General features: G+C 31.4%; 1 protein-coding gene across 1 annotated transcript in view; it reads left to right on the top strand.

Annotated features, from left to right (window-relative positions):
- Positions 1 to 1,161: 1,161 nt before the first annotated feature.
- The window catches only part of LOC139886409 (uncharacterized), a 36,924-nt gene continuing 15,895 nt past the window's right edge, over positions 1,162 to 22,190 (top strand). The window contains exons 1-3 of the mRNA XM_071870225.1: positions 1,162 to 1,385; positions 2,823 to 2,916; positions 15,227 to 15,425. Coding sequence (XP_071726326.1) covers positions 2,891 to 2,916; positions 15,227 to 15,425 — 225 coding nt within the window. The 5' untranslated portion in view covers positions 1,162 to 1,385; positions 2,823 to 2,890. The remainder of the gene's footprint in view (positions 1,386 to 2,822; positions 2,917 to 15,226; positions 15,426 to 22,190) is intronic.

Below are 22,190 nucleotides of genomic sequence, written 5' to 3'. Positions count from 1 at the left end.
AAATTATATATATCTATTTACAAATTAGTTGTTCGTGAATCGTCGGGAATGGTCGAAGGTCAATTGAATTTATGAAATAGTTCAAAATTTTTTAGACTCAACATTACAGACTTTGCTTATCGTGTTGGAAACATATAAAGATTAAGTTTAAATTTGGTCGGAAATTTTCGGGTCGTCACATGTGACGACCCGAAAATTTTCGACCAAATTTAAACTTAATCTTTGTATGATTTCGACACGATAAGCAAAGTCTGTAATGTTGAGTTTCAAAAATTTTGAACTGCTTTCATGAATTCATTTATCCTTTGACTATTCTCGACGATTCAGGAACAACTGTTTTTAAATAGATATGTATATATATATATATGTGTATGTATATAATAATTTGAAACACGTTAAAAAAATATTACACGTACAATTCTCATATTACAAACTTATTAGTTTTCAAAATATATGTAATACATTTAACGATGTAAAATAATTTATTATAAAACCTTAATTGCTAAAAATAAAAAAAAAGGAAATCTTTACATTGAAAATAACCAATATATACTTTGATAAAAACTGAAAACTTGGTCATACGTTATATACTTATATGTCATAACACCTATTTTTGTTTAAAATAGAAATCTATCATATTATTAGTCTTATACTGAACACCACAAACCACCTCAATTTAAGAACCCATATTAATTGAGATATGTTATATTAAACAGAAATATTTTTTAAATTATACTACATGACACTTATTATGGGACGGAGAGAGTATAATATTTACTTATAGTCAAGAGAAAAGAGAAATGAAAATTTGAATTATATAATTATAATGATTCTGAATATTATGAGTTATTACTTAAATGAAGAGAAGTTTTTATTTAGTTTCTCAAATCAATTTAATTGAGATTGAAATAATAATAAAATAAACTAGAGATAGACTTTGTAGTTTACTTGGTCAAATACAGTGAATGTCAGTTACAAATATCAGCCAACTTATATTGAATATTTGAAATTTACATTTATAATATTACAAATATCAGCCAACTTATCTTGACTAGTTGAAATTTACATTTATAATACTACAAATATCAGCCAACTTATATTAAATATTTGAATTGAAACTTACATTTATAATAAGATAAGATTGAGTGAACACGACTACTTACATTCTATATCTTTAGGAAAGAAATCAAACGACTTCAAATCCAACTATAAAGGTAAGCATTCCTCATCGTTCCATATATACAACACAAATTAACCTTACATTATTTATTCAAACAATAAAAATCATGAAGCCACCAAAGGATCACAAATAAGAAACACCATAGAAGGGTCGGTGCCATGTCTTTCAGGTGCGGTTTTGGTGCTAACTCCGTAACATTTTGAAGGTAATCACAAACACCATCGAATATTAATATGTTATACGAATTTTGTAATCGGATCGTGTTTATATATTTGATCGGAAATAACAAAAACTTACCGTTCAATTCATCGTTTTGACGACTATATATATATATATATATATATATATATATATATATATATATATATATATATATATATATATATATATCGGAAGTTTTGGGGTTTTGAAACATCAAACCCATATTGAATGAGGATCTAAGAAATTTTAATGATACTAGTTTTTTTTTTTGACAATATTAGTGTTTTTCCATAAACTTAAATCGAATGCGTTTTTATAAAAGAATCGGAAACTGAAAACAACGGCTTATGTTTTTGATATGTAAATACGGTAGATGGAGTCCCGCAGCTTTGGCTCAGTGGACATGTGGTGGTGCCTAGCACCCCCGTCGGGCTAGAGGTTTCGGGTTCGAGCCTCGTCACCTACAAAGGATATTATTTGAAAGAAATTCCTTGAGGGTAGCCCAAAGGGAAGGTTTTACCGACCCGCTCCGGGACTAAGGTCCGGCCCGCCTGCCCCGTATGGGATGGTTTAAGGGTCGGATCCCTGAGTGTGGTTCGGGTTTCCTGCCCGAGCGCGCGAGTGTGTGCAAATGATGACTATGCTTCGGTCCGGACTGATGCAAGCTTGCCGTTCAAAAATAAAAAATAAAAAAAATACGGTAGATGGAGTAAAAATAATATATATATATATATATATATATATATATATATATATATATATATATATATATATATATATTATCATCATACATGACTTACAGTTGTAAAATGTATTGATTTTATATATAACTAAGTTTGAAATTAAATAATTAAAATACAAGACATATGTACATATACTAATCGTACATATTACAAAGAAGATTTTTAGATATTTTAAATTTACACTTTTAGACCCTATAGTATGATCACTTTTACAATTTCAAGCATAAGAATATAATATGTACTGTTTCTACCCCTGATGCATTTATGTATGGGGGATGATTCTCACACACACTTTTTTGATCCTCACACACCTATTTTAACCTTTTACTAGTTTAATAATACTCAATTGGTGTGTGAGGATTAAAAAAGTATGTGTGAGAATCATCCCCCTTTATGTATATGTATATGTATATAAAAATTAAAAGAAAATATTTTATCTATATATTTACATAGAATGCATAATACGAGTTTACCTTCAAATTATAATTTAATCAAAACAGATCAAGTGTAAGTAAAGATTTAATGATTTCATAAAAGATAAATGTATTTATGCAATTTGAAATAAATTTTGAGATATTAAGAGAATAAATATTAGGAGATCGAAATTCATATCCTAATTTAATATAGAAACTATTTTATGTGAACCATCATTTGTTTCTAGAATTTATCTTGTTATTAATCTATCCAAAATAATTTAGGGCATACTCATTTCGGATCGCCCCTTGCTCTAGGTTGAGTACTTCCCGCCATTTGTTTACACTATTATATGTGTATTGTTGCTGTGCTACTAAGGTGAGTTTTCATAATTGCTTTTGCAATATATATTTTTGGGCTGAGAATACATGCGATACTTTTATAACTGCTTTACGTTTAGACACAAGTACTCAACTGTTATTATGTTGTCTTGCTTTGTCATGCAAATCCTCACCATAATATCATTGATTGCTTGGTATAACGCAAACTTAATTATTATGAGTAGGCCTATTAAGAGTAACGTCTCTAACCATTTGACCTCTTGTCTTTGGTTACATAATAATGATTCAACGACACTGACAGTACAAGGTGTCACGGGGTAACTTTTGTTTAGTCGCGATATTACAAACTACAGCAACATTTTTAGATTGATATTTCAATATCAATCAACTTTAAACTAAATCTTGTGGTCTATTACTATTACCAGTGTTGCAAAAGTCGGCCGACGCTGTAACGACCCGACAAAATCGTCATTGACGGCGCCGTTAACTTAGGTCCCGTTGCGTGGTCATAGTCCCTAAATGAGACGCGTTCGACCAAAATTATGTCGCATTCATTTGAAACGTGCAAGACTTACAAAGTTCAGTTTACCCAACGGTTCGACAACAAGTTTAAGTTTACAAAAGTTATAAAGTATAAATGAAATAACTTGTGACATAATTAGTTTAAAATCACGGTTGCTAAAAATAGCGTAAGTATGTATGTATGCTTGACTCCAAGCAAGTAATCAGAGTGTATGCATGTATGCTTGACCCCAAGCAAGTAATCAAAGTGTGCGAAAGCATGTATCAAGTAGCCAAGTATGAACCTGAGAAACATATAGAAAACTGTCAACGAAAAACTTTGGTGAAATCATAGGTGTAGTTGTAAACGTTGTTTTTGAACCACAAGATTTAGTGTTTCCATAAAGTTGATTATTCAAATCGTTTGCATTCCAAAAGTACGTTCGCGAGCACCCAATTATCAAGACTTTACTGTTTGATACCCTGTTACGTAGTGTTAGAACATACACTAAAATCGAAAATATATTTCATCCGCCGACGGTAGCGAACCGTCCGAATGAGGGCACGTCTAGCCCGCATGGATCCACACAACATAAGTTCACGCTTACACCCGCAAGTGTAAATAATGATAATTGAATTGAGGATTTTCGTTCTAACTCGCTGTGGAATGTTTGTTTTCGTACTTGTGTTCAAAGCATAAAAGTATGATACGTATATGTTTCTCATCCCATAATTTAAAAGTATAAAAGTTGTTAAAAAGATGGGACTATGATCTCACCTCGGGTGCACGAGTATAAATGTACTTCACAAAGTAAACGTGTGCATGAAAGTTGCTTAGTCTTGACCTAAATAAGTAAGTTGTATCAATTAACCGGTTACGACACAAGGTCGGGCGAAATGTGTTCAATTAGTCACATGGCTCGTTACGACTCGATTATGTAGCATGTGAATCACGTTGTCAAGTTTCATGCAAGATATAAGTGTAACGAAAGGTTATAACGATTAAACAAAGTATTGGTTAAGTTCGAATAAAAGTCAACTTTTGGTCAAGTCAAAGTCAACGAAAAAGTCAACACGTTGGGGTCGGGTCTCGAACTATTTTTCTGAGGTTTTTAATCATATATAAGCATGTTGGCCAAGTTTTATGTTAATCGGAGGTGCGTAGCATAGTTAGAATTAAACGAAAAAGTGAAATTTTGGACAGCCGATGTTGGAGCGCCGCTCAGGGCCCCTGGAGCGCCGCTCAGGGTGTCTGTTCAGCAAATCTGGGCAGTTTTGATTATTGCACGAATCCAACTTCAAACAACCATAACTAATGAAACGTAAACATTTAAAACACATATCTTATATCGTTGGAAAGGTAATTTAACGAGGAATACAACCAAACACATATCATCAATCAAATTCATCATTAATAAAAAGAAAACCTCGTCGAATGATCATTATTTAACGTTTCATTTCTAAAAATGCAAATGGTGATTCGGGAATCCAATTTACACATATGATATGCCGTTTCGAAGGTAATTAAACATACATTGCAACTAAACACTTACTAACAACATTTCATGGCATTGAAAGTATCAAAAGTTCATTTTAAGTCTATCAAACCCTAACCAAAATTCACAAAATCAACAATCATGTTAATGAAGTCTTTCCAAGTCAACCTACACATCAAATTGAAGCTAATGATGCTAGTAACACAATTATTACATGAACTTTAACATTTAAATAACATTTAATCAACCAAAATCAAGAATTTAACAAACCCATTTCAAGTTCATGCTAGTTTATGCAAAATAACAAGACCGAGCAAATAATCACATATTCATGTTAGACTCGAGCCATAGACACTAACTAACACCATTTCAAGTCTATAAAACGAATTTGAGAAATCTAGAGTTTTTAGAAATCTTACTCCAAGTAGTGAAATTGGTACCAAAATGTAGAGGATGAAGAGAGGATCACAAAAGTACAATTTGTTTTGATGTTTGCTTGCTTGAATTGAAATAGATGATGAATTTAGGATTTGGAGTTTGAGAGCACAAATAATGGAAGTAGTAGGAAGAAGTGGGAGGTTGAAGAAAATGAATGGATGAGATGGTGGGTTGACTAGTTGACCTAGTAAACTAGTTTGCCCACTTGACAACCTTAGTTCCTCGAGTTTAAAGCGGGTGCGTGAATTAACCAAACGAATTATTTTAAAAAGCTAAAGTAAACGATAGATGTTATAATCCAATAACGGGAATATCAAGAACATTAGTTAACGAAAAGTACGAATATAGATGACGAAAGATATTATTATAAAAAAAAAAGACGGGCGTTAAAATGAATTAACGGAAAAATGCGGAATGTTACATTACCTACACCTTAAAAGAAATTTCGTCCCGAAATTTAGTTGGAAGTAGTAGTCGTTGTTTCTTCCTCGAGACCTTGTGATGCCAATTCTACGAGTAAGTGTACGAAGTGGAGTTTGTAATCGATAGTAAGCTCGTCGAAGGGAATAACAAGTCCTTGTTTGGAAAAACGCTTCTTTAGGTTCGATACATGGAATGTAGTATGAACGGAGACTTAAATGAGTCGGAAAATCTAAACGGCTAGCAACGGGTCCAAAACGCCCCAAGATTTTAAAAGGATCAAAATATCGTGGATTTAGCTTTCTACGTTTCCCGAAACAGATTGCACCTTTTTAAGGTGCGACTTTTAACATTTCGCGGTCACCCACTTGGAATTCGGGAGGTCTATGTCTAACATCGGCATGGTGGCGACTATGGGCCGTCTTGAGCCTTTCTTGGATTTGAACGATCTCTCGGTTGTTTCATGAATGAGTTCGGGTCCGGTGGTTTGATTATCATTTACTTCGGTTCAACAATTAAGAAAACGACAATTGCGGCTATATGAGTTTTCGAAAGGTGTGGCGTTAATACTCGAATGAAAACTATTGTAGTACTAGAATTCGACTAAAGGCAAATACTTTTCTCAAGTAAATTTGAAGTTGATAACACAAACTCGTATTATGGTTTCCAAGGTTTGAATCGTATATTTGTTTGGTTCGTCGGTTTGTGGTTGATGTGCTGTACTCATGTCTAAACATGGTCCCGAGGCTTTTTGTAAGGCACTCCGAAATCTAGAAGTGAAACGAGGATCTCGATCCGAAACGAGGTACAGTTCTTTAAGATATATTTGAACAAGTTTGTTAGGACTTGAAAACGTTTGTTAGAACAAGTTTCTTATCGGTTTCTGAAAAACGTTCGTTAGGATTATTCACCCTCGAGGCGAATACTAGCATAATGTGAAGAGTCTCTCGCTCCATTGAGAGTTTAGATAAAATATTTCCTTGTACGGGAGTACGAGTGTAATACGAGAGAAGTTTCCGCCTCGATGTGAGCATATCAAACATTTTGTAGTTTGTCGATAAAACTGTGTGAAAACGAGATAGTGTACACGTGTAACATATGTTTGAAGTTGAAAGAATTTGTCATTCATTCGGAAGCATAAATATGGTTCGGCAATAATCAAAGGTGTGTCCTTGGTATGGTTGTCATCAATATTCTCGGAGTTTTCGGATGTCCAACAACAACAAACAAATGAGGTCATGTACATGGCACATGGTGGTGATTAGGTTGATCGAGTCCAACCACCATCACGTGTCATTAGAACTTTGGTATGACTTACCATAATATAACCACATTGATCGAGTGTCGTTATATTACGCTAACTCATACCTCCATTCCCACATCACTCCATAGAATCAAGTTCGTGTAATCGTGAAGATTTAAAATGAACAAAGTGTAACGACATCTCTAACATGACTCGTATTGAATTGAAAGAATTTGTGCAATTCTGAAGAAGTGTTCCCCGAGGGAAGTGTATAAATGATTGTCCACGTCAATGCAGTTCAAGTCAAACAATAATGTCTTGAGGTACGAAGAGACTAACGAATTATGATAACGAGTAATACGCAACCGTAGTAATAAGTAGTGATGACGATACCCACCTAGAGTAATGGTGGTAGTAACAAGAAGTGGTAGATAGTGAAGAACACCGGTGTAACATCGGTAGTGGTTAGTGATTGTCATGGTGATGGAAAATTCACAGCGCTCGTGGATAGTAAGCTGAGACGGTGGCGAATAACAACCAAGGAGTCAGAGTTCCCGAACTAGAGTGACTAACGAAGTTGTCGTCATCCTTGCGCGTATGAATCTCGAATTTACGTGTGTTACCAGAAAGTGGCAGAATACGGATTCGTATGATGAAAATTTGGTACCATTAAGGAGTTCACCTAAGAATGATTCAAGTATATATGCACAAGTAGTCAAGTAAGTGCTATCTATAGCAAATGCATGTCGAGATGCAATGATTAACTATCCGGTTGTAGTCTAGACTCACTAATGCGTCCTAATGACTCTGTCAGACACACTAATGCACATCCTAGATCCCTACAACCACCGCTCTGATACCATCTGTAACAACCCGAAAAAATCGTCATTGACGGCGCCGTTAACTTAGGTCCCGTTGCGTGGTCATAGTCCCTAAATGAGACGCGTTTGACCAAAATTATTTCGCATTCATTTGAAACGTGCAAGACTTACAAAGTTTAGTTTACCCAACGGTTCGACAACAAGTTTAAGTTTACAAAAGTTATAAAGTATAAATGAAATAACTTGCGACATAATTAGTTTAAAATCACGGTTGCTAAAAATAGCGTAAGTATGTATGTATGCTTGACTCCAAGCAAGTAATCAGAGTGTATGCATGTATGCTTTACCCCAAGCAAGTAATCAAAGTGTGCGGAAGCATGTATCAAGTAGCCAAGTATGAACCTGAGAAACATATAGAAAACTGTCAACGAAAAACGTTGGTGAAATCATAGGTGTAGTTGTAAACGTTGTTTTTGAACCACAAGATTTAGTGTTTCCATAAAGTTGATTATCCAAATCGTTTGCATTCCAAAAGTACGTTCGCGAGCACCCAATTATCAAGACTTTACTGTTTGGTACCTTGTTACGTAGTGTTAGAACATACACTAAAATCGAAAATATATTTCATCCGCCAACGGTAGCGAACCGTCCGAATGAGGGCACGTCTAGCCCGCATGGATCCACACAACATAAGTTCACGCTTACACCCGCAAATGTAACTAATGATAATTGAATTGAGAATTTTCGTTCTAACTCGCTGTGGAATGTTTGTTTTCGTACTTGTGTTCAAAGCATAAAAGTATGATACATATATATTTCTCATCCCATAATATAAAAGTATAAAAGTTGTTAAAAAGATGGGACTATGATCTCACCTCGAGTGCACGAGTATAAATGTACTTCACAAAGTAAACGTTTGCATGAAAGTTGCTTAGTATTGACCTAAACAAGTAAGTTATATCAATTAACCGGTTACGACACAAGGTCCGGCGAAATGTGTTCAATTAGTCATATGGCTCGTTACGACTCGATTATGTAGCATGTGAATCACGTTGTCAAGTTTCATGCAAGATATAAGTGTAACGAAAGGTTATAACGATTAAACAAAGTATTGGTTAAGTTCGAATAAAAGTCAAATTTTGGTCCAATTCAATGTCAACGAAAAAGTCAACACGTCCGGGTCGGGTCTCGAACTATTTTTCTGAGGTTTTTAATCATATATAAGCATGCTGGCCAAGTTTCATGTTAATCGGAGGTGCGTAGCATAGTTAGAATTAAACGAAAAAGTGAAATTTTGGACAGCCGATATCGGAGCCGCTCAGGGCCCCTGGAGCGCCGCTCAGGGTGTCTGTTCAGCAAATATGGGCAGTTTTGATTAATGCACGAATCCAACTTCAAACAACAATAACTAATGAACCGTAAACATTTAAAACACGTATCTTATATCGTTGGAAAGATAATTTAACGAGGAATACAACCAAACTGAAATGTCCCGTTCTTATTGATTAAAAACATTCCATATTAATTGATTTCGTTGCGAGGTTTTGACCTCTATATGAGACGTTTTTCAAAGACTGCATTCATTTTAAAACAAACCATAACCTTTATTTCATCAATAAAGGTTTAAAAAGCTTTACGTAGATTATCAAATAATGATAATCTAAAATATTCTGTTTACACACGACCATTACATAATGGTTTACAATACAAATATGTTACAACAAAATAAGTTTCTTGAATGCAGTTTTTACACAATATCATACAAGCATGGACTCCAAATCTCGTCCTTATTTAAGTATGCGACAGCGGAAGCTCTTAATAATCACCTGAGAATAAACATGCTTAAAACGTCAACAAAAATGTTGGTGAGCTATAGGTTTAACCTATATATTATCAAATCATAATAATAGACCACAAGATTTCATATTTCAATATACATCCCATACATAGAGATAAAAATTATTCATATGGTGAACACCTGGTAATCGACGTTAACAAGATGCATATATAAGAATATCCCCATCATTCCGGGACACCCTTCGGATATGATATAAATTTCGAAGTACTAAAGCATCCGGTACTTTGGATGGGGTTTATTAGGCCCAATAGATCTATCTTTAGGATTCGCGTCAATTAGGGTGTCTGTTCCCTAATTCTTAGATTACCAGACTTAATAAAAAGGGGCATATTCGATTTCGATAATTCAACCATAGAATGTAGTTTCACGTACTTGTGTCTATTTTGTAAATCATTTATAAAACCTGCATGTATTCTCATTCTAAAAATATTAGATTTTAAAAGTGGGACTATAACTCACTTTCACAGATTTTTACTTCATCGGGAAGTAAGACTTGGCCACTGGTCGATTCACGAACCTATAACAAATATGTACATATATATCAAAGTATGTTCAAAATATATTTACAACACTTTTAATACATTTTGATGTTTTAAGTTTATTAAGTCAGCTGTCCTCGTTAGTAACCTACAACTAGTTGTCCACAGTTAGATGTACAGAAATAAATCGATATATATTATCTTGAATCAATCCACGACCCAGTGTATACATATCTCAGTATTGATCACAACTCAAACTATATATATTTTGGAATCAACCTCAACCCTGTATAACTAACTCCAACATTCACATATAGAGTGTCTATGGTTGTTCCGAAATATATATAGATGTGTCGACATGATAGGTCGAAACATTGTGTACGTGTCTATGGTATCTCAAGATTACATAATATACAATACAAGTTGATTAAGTTATGGTTGGAATAGATTTGTTACCAATTTTCACGTAGCTAAAATGAGAAAAATTATCCAATCTTGTTTTACCCATAACTTCTTCATTTTAAATCCGTTTTGAGTGAATCAAATTGCTATGGTTTCATATTGAACTCTATTTTATGAATCTAAACAGAAAAAGTATAGGTTTATAGTTGAAAATATAAGTTACAAGTCATTTTTTAAAGGTAGTCATTTCAGTCGAAAGAACGACGTCTAGATGACCATTTTAGAAAACATACTTACACTTTGAGTTTAACCATGATTTTTGGATATAGTTTCATGTTCATAAGAAAAATCATTTTCCCAGAAGAACAACTTTTAAATCAAAGTTTATCATAGTTTTTAATTAACTAACCCAAAACAGCCCGTGGTGTTACTACGACGGCGTAAATTCGGTTTTACAGTGTTTTTCGTGTTTTCAGGTTTTAAATCATTAAGTTAGCATATCATATAGATATAGAACATGTGTTTAGTTGATTTTAAAAGTCAAGTTAGAAGGATTAACTTTTGTTTGCGAACAAGTTTAGAATTAACTAAACTATGTTCTAGTGATTACAAGTTTAAACCTTCGAATAAGATAGCTTTATATGTATGAATCGAATGATGTTATGAACATCATTACTACCTTAAGTTCCTTGGATAAACCTACTGGAAAAGAGAAAAATGGATCTAGCTTCAACGGATCCTTGGATGGCTCGAAGTTCTTAAAGCAGAATCATGACACGAAAACAAGTTCAAGTAAGATCATCACTTGAAATAAGATTGTTATAGTTATAGAAATTGAACCAAAGTTTGAATATGATTATTACCTTGTATTAGAATGATAACCTACTGTAAGAAACAAAGATTTCTTGAGGTTGGATGATCACCTTACAAGATTGGAAGTGAGCTAGCAATCTTGAAAGTATTCTTGATTTTATGTAACTAGAACTTGTAGAATTTATGAAGAACACTTAGAACTTGAAGATAGAACTTGAGAGAGATCAATTAGATGAAGAAAATTGAAGAATGAAAGTGTTTGTAGGTGTTTTTGGTCGTTGGTGTATGGATTAGATATAAAGGATATGTAATTTTGTTTTCATGTAAATAAGTCATGAATGATTACTCATATTTTTGTAATTTTATGAGATATTTCATGCTAGTTGCCAAATGATGGTTCCCACATGTGTTAGGTAACTCACATGGGCTGCTAAGAGCTGATCATTGGAGTGTATATACCAATAGTCTATACATCTAAAAGCTGTGTATTGTACGAGTACGAATACGGGTGCATACGAGTAGAATTGTTGATGAAACTGAACGAGGATGTAATTGTAAGCATTTTTGTTAAGTAGAAGTATTTTGATAAGTGTATGGAAGTCTTTCAAAATTGTATAAATACATATTAAAACACTACATGTATATACATTTTAACTGAGTCGTTAAGTCATCGTTAGTCGTTACATGTAAGTGTTGTTTTGAAACCTTTAGGTTAACGATCTTGTTAAATGTTGTTAACCCAATGTTTATAATATCAAATGAGATTTTAAATTATTATATTATCATGATATTATCATGTATGAATATCTCTTAATATGATATATATACATTAAATGTCTTTACAACGATAATCGTTACATATATGTCTCGTTTAAAAATCATTAAGTTAGTAGTCTTGTTTTTACATATGTAGTTCATTGTTAATATACTTAATGATATGTTTACTTATCATAATATCATGTTAACTATATATATATATATATATATATATATATATATATATATATATATATATATATATATATATATATATATATATATATATCCATATATATGTCATCATATAGTTTTTACAAGTTTTAACGTTCGTGAATCACCGGTCAACTTGGGTGGTCAATTGTCTATATGAAACCTATTTCAAATAATCAAGTCTTAACAAGTTTGATTGCTTAACATGTTGGAAACATTTAATCATGTAAATATCAATCTCAATTAATATATATAAACATGGAAAAGTTCGGGTCACTACACAAACACATATCATCAATCAAATTCATCATTAACAAAAAGAAAACCTCGTCGAATGATCATTATTTAACGTTTCATTTCTAAAAATGCAAATGGTGATTCGGGAATCCAATTTACACATATGATATGCCGTTTCAAAGGTAATTAAACATACATTGCAACTAAACACTTACTAACAACATTTCATGGCATTGAAAGCATCAAAAGTTCATTTTAAGTCTATCAAACCCTAACCAAAATTCACAAAATCAACAATCATGTTAATGAAGTCTTTCCAAGTCAACCTACACATCAAATTGAAGCTAATGATGCTAGTAACACAATTATTACATGAACTTTAACATTTAAATAACATTTAATCAACCAAAATCAAGGATTTAATAAACCCATTTCAAGTTCATGCTAGTTTATGCAAAATAACAAGACCGAGCAAAGAAATCACATATTCATGTTAGACTCGAGCTATACACACTAACTAACACCATTTCAAGTCTATAAAACGAATTTGAGAAATCTAGAGTTTTTAGAAATCTTACCCCAAGTAGTGAAATTGGTACCAAAATGTAGAGGATGAAGAGAGGATCACAAAAGTACAATTTGTTTTGATGTTTGCTTGCTTGAATTGAAATAGATGATGAATTTAGGATTTGGAGTTTGAGAGCACAAATAATGGAAGTAGTAGGAAGAAGTGGGAGGTTGAAGAAAATGAATGGATGAGATGGTGGGTTGACTAGTTGACCTAGTAAACTAGTTTTCCCACTTGACAACCTTAGTCCCTCGAGTTTAAAGCGGGTGCGTGAATTAATCAAACGAATTTTTTTAAAAACGCTAAAGTAAACGATAGATGTTATAATCCAATAACGAGAATACCAAGAACATTAGTTAACGAAAAGTACGAATATAGATGACGAAAGATATTATTATAAAAAAAACGGGCGTTAAAATGAATTAACGAAAAAATGCGGGATGTTACAGACGCGTCGTTTTTTAGGCACGACCGACGCATCGTTGCTAAAAAGTCGGTCAAAGGTAAAAAGTCGGTCAAAGTCGGAAAAAGTCGGTCTAATTCGGAAAAAGTCGGTCAAAGTCAGTCAAAGTCGGTCAATTTTTTTTTTTTTGTAATGTTATTAATAATTGTTAATTGTTCATGTTTATTGTAAATATAGTTTATATTTAAATATTTGATCTATATAATATTATATATAAATATATATTTAATAAAACTATTTAAAAAGTCAACGTCCGTTGCGTCGCCGTTGCGTCCGAGCGTCGTTTTTTAGGCATGGCCAATGCGTCCCCGACTCGCGTCTTTTACAACCTTGACTATTACTGAAATCATTGTTTATGATAAACCTATGAACTCACCAACCTTTTGGTTGACACTTTTTAGCATGTTTATTCTCAGGTACTTATATATTATGCTTCCGCTGTAGAACTTTTATGTACTTAGAAGTCAAGCCATGCACTGGGACCAGAGTTAATATCTGCGTCAATGTCGATTTTGACGGGGTGTTACAGTTAGAAAAGACAAAGTGTATGTTGTTTGCTTATCAAGTTTATTATGGGCATTTTTTGTAAGAAAAATGTAGATCATGTTAGAAGGATCGTTTAACAACAAACGGGCAAGATTAAAAGACGGAAGAGCGTCATGAATCAAAGATAAATCAATATCATATAATAAACGTCGGAATTACAATTTATTTAAACATATAAACATTGGTTGGCCATGGGAGATTGAGCATGATCTCCCCCACCACTGGATCACCGAAAAACAGCTCACGAGGTTAGGGTTTACACACACCACTCATTAACCCTAATGGAACACATGAACTGTATTTATAGACATGCACTAGTCATTCGCTCTAATGAGCGACATTCGTACGAATGAGCCTATGGTTGTTCGCACGAATGGGTAGTTTTACGCATCTATAACTTTCTAGGTGTACAACATTAACTTTCTTGCTCCAAAATAATAAATAAGAACGGTTTTGTAAAAAATCAAAGACATGGCTAGTCCGTAGTCTCTAGTGTATAACTAAAAGTTCGATTCCTAAAATTGAAATTTAGCTAAAAAAAATAATTGTCCAACATTTGCAGGGATATGGATCTTAAAACTTAGTCCTTTGCTTTATAATTTATTTAATTTAATTGTTTGTTCAAATGTTTTAATAAATTATGAGTTTGATTCATTTGAATTAGTTTATTAATTCGTTTAACTTATGAATTTCACAAATTTTTTTATTTAATAATTTATTTATAGTTTTATACGGGGTAGTTTATTATTGACTTTTGATTCGTATGAACTGGTTTCGTTGTGGGCACTATGTTAGTGTCGTAATTCCTGACATTAAAATATAATTTTTGAATTCTAAACAATGATTAGTTCAGGATTATTTTTATTAGATTATAAAAATGCATGAGAATATTTTCGTACGAATACACCTATATATAAGATTACTTTAGTTACTAAAACTCATCTCCGGAATTCCAACATGAAGTTTTAAGATAAAATTAATTCCATTTCACTTTAAATTCTATTTTTTCATACAATTAAGTATACAACCAAAAATAGGTCATGTTCTAAAAGTTGGGAAAAATATACTCCGTATTAATTACTTCATTAACCAGGGTTAAGTTTCAGTTAAGCAACATGGCGAGAGTTGGCATCGTTGGGGCTGGTATTAGTGGGTTGGTTTCGGCTTATCTCTTGACGAAAGCAGGGGTGAAGGTCGTGCTATACGAGAAGGACTACGATCTCGACAATAATGCCAAAATCGTAACTGTTGATGGCGTAGATTTGGACCTGGAGATGTTGGCCTTCAACCAGGTAAAACGAATCATGATTTCAATAAAAACAATAATATTTGATCGTTTACTTATTTGATTTGTTGCTCAAATCAGTACAGTGGTAGTCACTTTGTTACCTATGAGGCACGTGCCACCATTGACTCTATACATGTATATATAAACATGGTAGGTTTCATGAACGTGGATCTCACACACCACTTTTTAATACATGTACACCTAATAACTTATTTTACCTTTAATTATTATAATTAGAATAATAATAATAATAATAATAATAATAATAATAATAATAATAATAATAATAATAATAATAATAATAATAATAATAATAATAATATAAGTTCAACTTTATAGGGGCATAACTGTTATTTTTATAGGATAAAAGTGTACATGAATAAAAAAATTGTGTGTGAGAATCACCTCTTTTCATAAATTGAAATTTTCACTATTTAATTTAGACGTTAAAAATAATTTTATAAAAAATAGTGGGCCAATCTTCTTGAGCAAAGAGAACTTTCGTACATGTTTTCATTTTTTTTATATTTCTGAGTTTAAACCGTTATATCATAGTTTTAAAGTGATTGTATGTTAAACATTATATCGTGTCGACTGTAGATAAAATTTAAACGTTGACATGTAGTGTGACTTGTATTCTGCTTTATGTAATATATACTGTAACTTTTAAATTACAATTTGGTAACTAACTAATAATTTTGGCTTGCGGATGAACCCTCTTAACATGTGTCGGTTGTATCTAACTTCTAAGAGTGTCATTTCACATATTATTGTCACCATTCACAAAACATTTAGTCATTGCAAAACTCATGTGCGCATTGTCATTCGCAAAAAAGTTGGGATTTTGTAAAAGTCGTTTGCAAATGACTATGCGTACACAAATCGTAAAAATTTGTTCTCAAAATTATTTTGCAATTTGCGAGGATGTTTTTGAGAGTTTTGTTGTTTGTTTACTTTTTTATAAGATGTTTACAAAATAATTTTTTGGTTGATATCCTTCTACATAATAGTTTAAGAGCCTTGGAGGGTGGAAGATGTGCTAGATAGGTTGGTTTTTGAAATATATATATTAGACAAAATTACACTTTTGGTCCGTAATATTCGGTGCAAATTACACGAATTTATCGCATAAAAAAGTTTATATAAAGATTTAGTCAAAAATTATAAGTCAACTAATTCGGAGTCATATCCCATTTAGTCAAAAAATTTGAGCCAATTGATTCGGCATAAAATGTGTCCCTAAAATATTACTCACATCCCATTCTATTGTCAATTATCATGATCGTCATTATGTATTTTATCGGTGATTGAAAAAAGTCAACTGATTCGGCATAAAATGTGTCTCTAAAATATTACTCACATCCCATTCTATTGTCAATTATCATGATCGTCATTATGTATTTTATCGGTGATTGAAAAAGAATTATTGTCCACATCCCATTCTATTGTCAATTATCATGATCGTCATTATGTATTTTATCGGTGATTGAAAAAAATTAAACAATAATTCTTGAATATTAAGAGGATATCTATGATGAAATAGTAGAAGAAAAAAAATCATTTTATTAAATTTAAAGAAGAAATGAGACATATTCTATGCAATTTAACCTCAAATAAATTCTAGTCGTTTGAGCTCAATTCGTTAAAAAAATTATGTTTCTACCTCTAGTAAGTCATACTCAACTTTTATTTTTAGTGTTTTTAATTACTATATGTCAATTATGGTATTCATATTTATTTTTTGAGATGTTTTAAAGTAATTGTTCAATATAAATTTCAACCAATTAAAAAGTATTAAACATTAAATAGAAAATACTGTTTTTCTTTTTATAAAACATTATAAGTATATACTAGTGCAGAGACCCGTGAAATCACGAGATTTTAAAGGAAATTTTTTTGAATGATATGCTATACAATCAACACGTAAATAAAATAACATAATTCTTCAAGTTATACGAAATAGAAAACAACAATGTTTAACTGAATAACAAAATGTTTAACCGAATACTTGAATAATATGATCAATAACTTGTCCATATTAAAGACCTCCACACTTCGGCTAGACAAAAAAAAAAGCTACATAATACACATAAGAATGGTTGGTTTGAATGGGCATTTTAAGTCATTATGAATTTGCAGTAAAACAACCACAGTATACATAGAAATCAAGAACTAACACAAATTATCACAATTAAATTTTAAGCGAAAAATATAAAAACTTGCAAATAATAGCTAATAACTTGTGCAATGATTTATAATCTATGAACATAATTGCAAGTGCATTGCACGACAGCTATATAAATTAGCATTCGAAACGTTAGTATAGTAGAAGTGATGCTGTAATGTAGGTCAAAGTTTTATTACCTAGTGAAACTTAGGCTACTCTTTTATGCTTTGAAAGTATATCAATAACAATTTTTATATTTATATAGTTGTTTAGCATAGGAGGGACTTACAATAGTTGCAAAGTATATATGATAACTATAACGGCTAGAGAAATCATGAATGTGAAAATTACCCACCTCAAATATCATAATATACCAAAATGATGAGCCCGTGCGTTAGAAGAGGCTATCAAAAAAGTTCAAAGATAGATCAGTTGTAAGTAACTCAAATAATACACAAAACTACAAATTAAAAGTGGCAAATGAGAATCTTCTACTAACCATGACACACTTCTGTGTTGTCACTGCATCCTCTCTTTTGAGTACTCTTTGAATTTATTCTTATAACTTGAAGGCAATTATCTTCAGATCGTATCATTGACTAACTAAAGTGGGATTTTAGTAACCTTCAATCTCGATCCAGTTATCGGCTATCGACAAAATCACGTGATTTTGAACCATGTAGTTCCAATCTGTATCGAATTAGTCAACGTTCGTATTACAAGTAGTGAAGCAAGTTAGTAACTTTCCATCAATTACTCTTAAAACAATAGTCTTCAAAGCAAGAAGTTGAAATAGAAGTTAAAAAGCACATATTGTGCTGAACTGTCACACCCCCAAAATGGACCAGGAGTAATTGTGACCAATCATATCATAACACAGTTGTATAAGCGAGAACGACTCTAAATGAGACGTTTTATTTATTAAATAAACAGCGGAAGCATTATTCAAAGTTTTACATCATAAGAGTACAGTAAATGGAAAATGTCTTAAACAAAATGATAAATATGAATGATGGACTCCATGCAAGCAGCAAAGCATACATCAATCATCTAGTAGCAAGTAGCAGCTAGCTCAATCATCACCTGAGACAAAACACGCTTAAAGTGTCAACCAAAAAGGTTGAGTGAAATTCATAGGTTTATAAATAATATCCAAAGTTTTAGACCACAAGATTTAGTTTAAAGTTGATTGATATAGAAATATCAATCTAAAAGTGTTGCTGCATTTTGTAATATCGCTACTAAACAAGTTTACCCTATGACACCTTGTACTGTCAGTGTCGTGGAATCATTATTATGTAACCAAAGACCAACGGTCGAATGGTTAGAGACGTTACTCTCAATAGGCCTACTCACAATAATTAAGTTTGCATTTAAACGTAGCAATTAACGATATTACGGTAGGGATTTAGCATGAATCAAAGCATGACAGCATAGTTAACAATTTAGTACTTGTGTCTAAGCGTAAAACAGTTATAAAGCAAGCATGTGTCTCACCCCAAAAGTTATAAAACAGTTATGAAACAGTAAAAAGTGGGGCTATGAAGTTTACCTTAATAGCACACGAAAGAATTGAACGGAAGGACGTGACCGAGATCTCAACCTAGAGATAGAACGTATGATCAGACATTGCCTAACAGACAATAGTATATAGTACTATATTGATAGTAATGGTTCACTAAAGAATTTTCATTTTCGGAAGGTTACTATTTATGGAAAGTTTTCACTTATAGTAATTTTCCAATTTTAGAAAGTTCGGGTTAATCTTTAGCAAGACGTTGTATAACTTTACTCAAACTTCGTTGCTATCAAATAAGTCAGGAATGACCAGATGTAACCGGGGGTCCAGGATTCTTGACCAGAATCTAAGTCATGGCATTCGAGATCCACAAGCTTACCCATAATTGGCAACCTAGACATCATTCACTTACGACCGTGAGTAACGATGAAGTTCACATGAATTATACATTATCTTTGATTAACCTTCACTTTAGGTGTATACACACAACGAATTATTAATGTACTTAATAATTATATATGTGATAATATAACCTAAGTTTTATTTAATATTTAGTTATTATACCTTAGTATGTCTTATATATATTAAATATAACTACCTTTAAATAAATACCTAAATTACTTCAAAAATAATAGTGTTTTATTAATCGAACATTATTCAAAAATGTCTAAATAATAAATTAAATATCTAAAAATTACATACATAATTTTTATAGTCTTAGTTAATCATATAGATTAGTAGAAAAATTTAAGAAAACGTTTTTATTATATTTTTGTATTTATTTTTGTTTTTACCCTTAATGTATTCACAAAACAATTTTAATTCTACATAATTACTAAATAAACCCAAATAATTATTTTTATAATTTTTATAAGTTTCTATCAGTCTAATAACCTGTAGAAAAATATTTAAAAAAAATATTTTTTTTATTATTTTATATTTATTCTTAATTTACCTTCGAATTACATAATAATAGAATTTAATTATATAATAAATACCAATTCGACCCAAGTAATTATTTTTATAATTTTTTCAGATCTATATAAGTTTTAAAAACTCAGAAAAAAATTATATATATTTTATTTTTGGTTAAAAGTATTTATTACGAATTTTACATTGTTTTTACTTTTAAACACTACATAATTCGTATTTAATTATAAATAATATTCCATAAATTATCAAAATTATTTTTATGCATCATAACACTTATAATACTAATTATAACATATAAACATAATTAATTTTGAATTTTACAAAGAATATACAATAAATATAAATATAAATGACAATATTAAAAAAAATTAATAAAAATAGAAAGTACCTCAAATTTTCTTCAAGGTTTTGAGAGAATAACTTAAGTTTTCGTGTTTGGCAAGAAAAAATGAATGAGGAGCCATGTATTTATAGGTAAAAAATGGTTGGTGAAAAGAAAAAAAAATAATAAAATAAAGGTGCCAATTTTGACAAAATAATAAAAACATGTTAAAAATGTTTTTAATAAGTTTTTGTTTTTGAAAATATTTAGTCAAAATTCATGGGCTCATTATTTAATTTATAAAAAAAATCTTATTTCTTTTTATTTTTATTTTTTTTATAAGCTAAAAAAATATATAATGATTAAAATAATTTATCATTTAATTAATAATTATGTTACATATAGTTTTAAATATAATACGCATTAATATTAACTAAAGTTATTTTATATAATTAGTGTAAACTTTAGTTAACAGAACGTGTCGACTAAAAATAAATATTTGATCAACGTCGAATTTAATTATATATTACGTATGGATAACAACCCTATAGTCAAATTAGTCAATTCAGGCATGGAAATATGAGGGTTGTTATAGTACCTACCCGTTAAAAGAAATTTCGTCCCGAAATTTAGTTGGTGCCATTAATCGGTTTTGTTCGTACATAGACGAGGATATTTACGTTTTATTTGGTTTTCACGTTCCCAGGTATGCTCGGGGCCTTGCGTGAATTCCAACGGATAGAATATTGTTCTGTTTCAAGAATTAAAATCATACAAACCATAATTTCTACAAGTTCTTCTACGAAGTGCATTTTATTATTAATGCGGAGATCATTCAAAATGATGATGTTATACAAGTCATTTCAGTAAATTGGATATATAAAATGTGTTATGAATAATATCGAGCTCATTTAAACCTTGAGCGTTTATGCCACCACGCTAGGGTAGACAAAATAGAAAGGAGTTCATGAAAATCATAGTCGTGAAATTTGATAGAGATTGTCATTCTTTACAACAAGAATGATGAATATGAGTTGAAAATATTGTTTTATCAACATTGGGTAATATGGATAAAACGATTCGATTATAGGAAGAGTATAAATGAAGTTATCTTAAAAGTTTGAAATAAGGAAATATCAGTTTGCCTTAACTTTTGACATAATTAAAGGTGATTTCCGGAATTCAAGGGATTTAAAGGAAATCTTTATAATCTGTATAAGATTTGATTCTCCGGTAATTAAGGAAATTAAAATTGCCTTGATTGTTGTGTCTAGAATTTTGCTATAAATTAACTTCTTTTGTTTCATTATCTTCACCACTTATATACTTTCTTTCTCGATTCATACTTCCAAAGATTGTGAAAATGCTCCATCCAGTTCTTATCCTGGATATTTTTCTGACTATCGTTTCTGTCATTCTTCTTTTTCATTTACCCCCAGAGGAATCTGTTTACTTCTACAATTACCTTGGGGTTATAGTGTTTTTAATTCTCCCGTGTCTTTATGTTGCTATACGCATTGATATACACGGTTTGTAATTTCCGTGTTGTTATCGGGCTTTATATTTTCCCTTATATGTCGGAGCTTTATGCTCTTGTTTTTCCTTCCCGACTTCAAGTCAAGCGAATAATGGTCTAGAATTCGTAGGTATGGAATTTCAAATGATCATAATATACAAAGCAGAAGGAAAGGTAATAGCACGATTTGATTTGTCAAATTACTAGAATTACTAAGGATAGAACTATCAAGAATATATGTTCTTGATATGTTCAGAGGTTAAGTAGAATGTAAAAGTCATGTAACATGGCAAATGATGATTATAAAGTCTA

Source organism: Rutidosis leptorrhynchoides, chromosome 1 (assembly GCF_046630445.1).
Source record: "Rutidosis leptorrhynchoides isolate AG116_Rl617_1_P2 chromosome 1, CSIRO_AGI_Rlap_v1, whole genome shotgun sequence".
NCBI classification, from domain to species: domain Eukaryota; kingdom Viridiplantae; phylum Streptophyta; class Magnoliopsida; order Asterales; family Asteraceae; genus Rutidosis; species Rutidosis leptorrhynchoides.
Note: the sequence above shows the minus strand (reverse complement) of the source record. Positions and strands in the feature narration are given on the sequence as shown.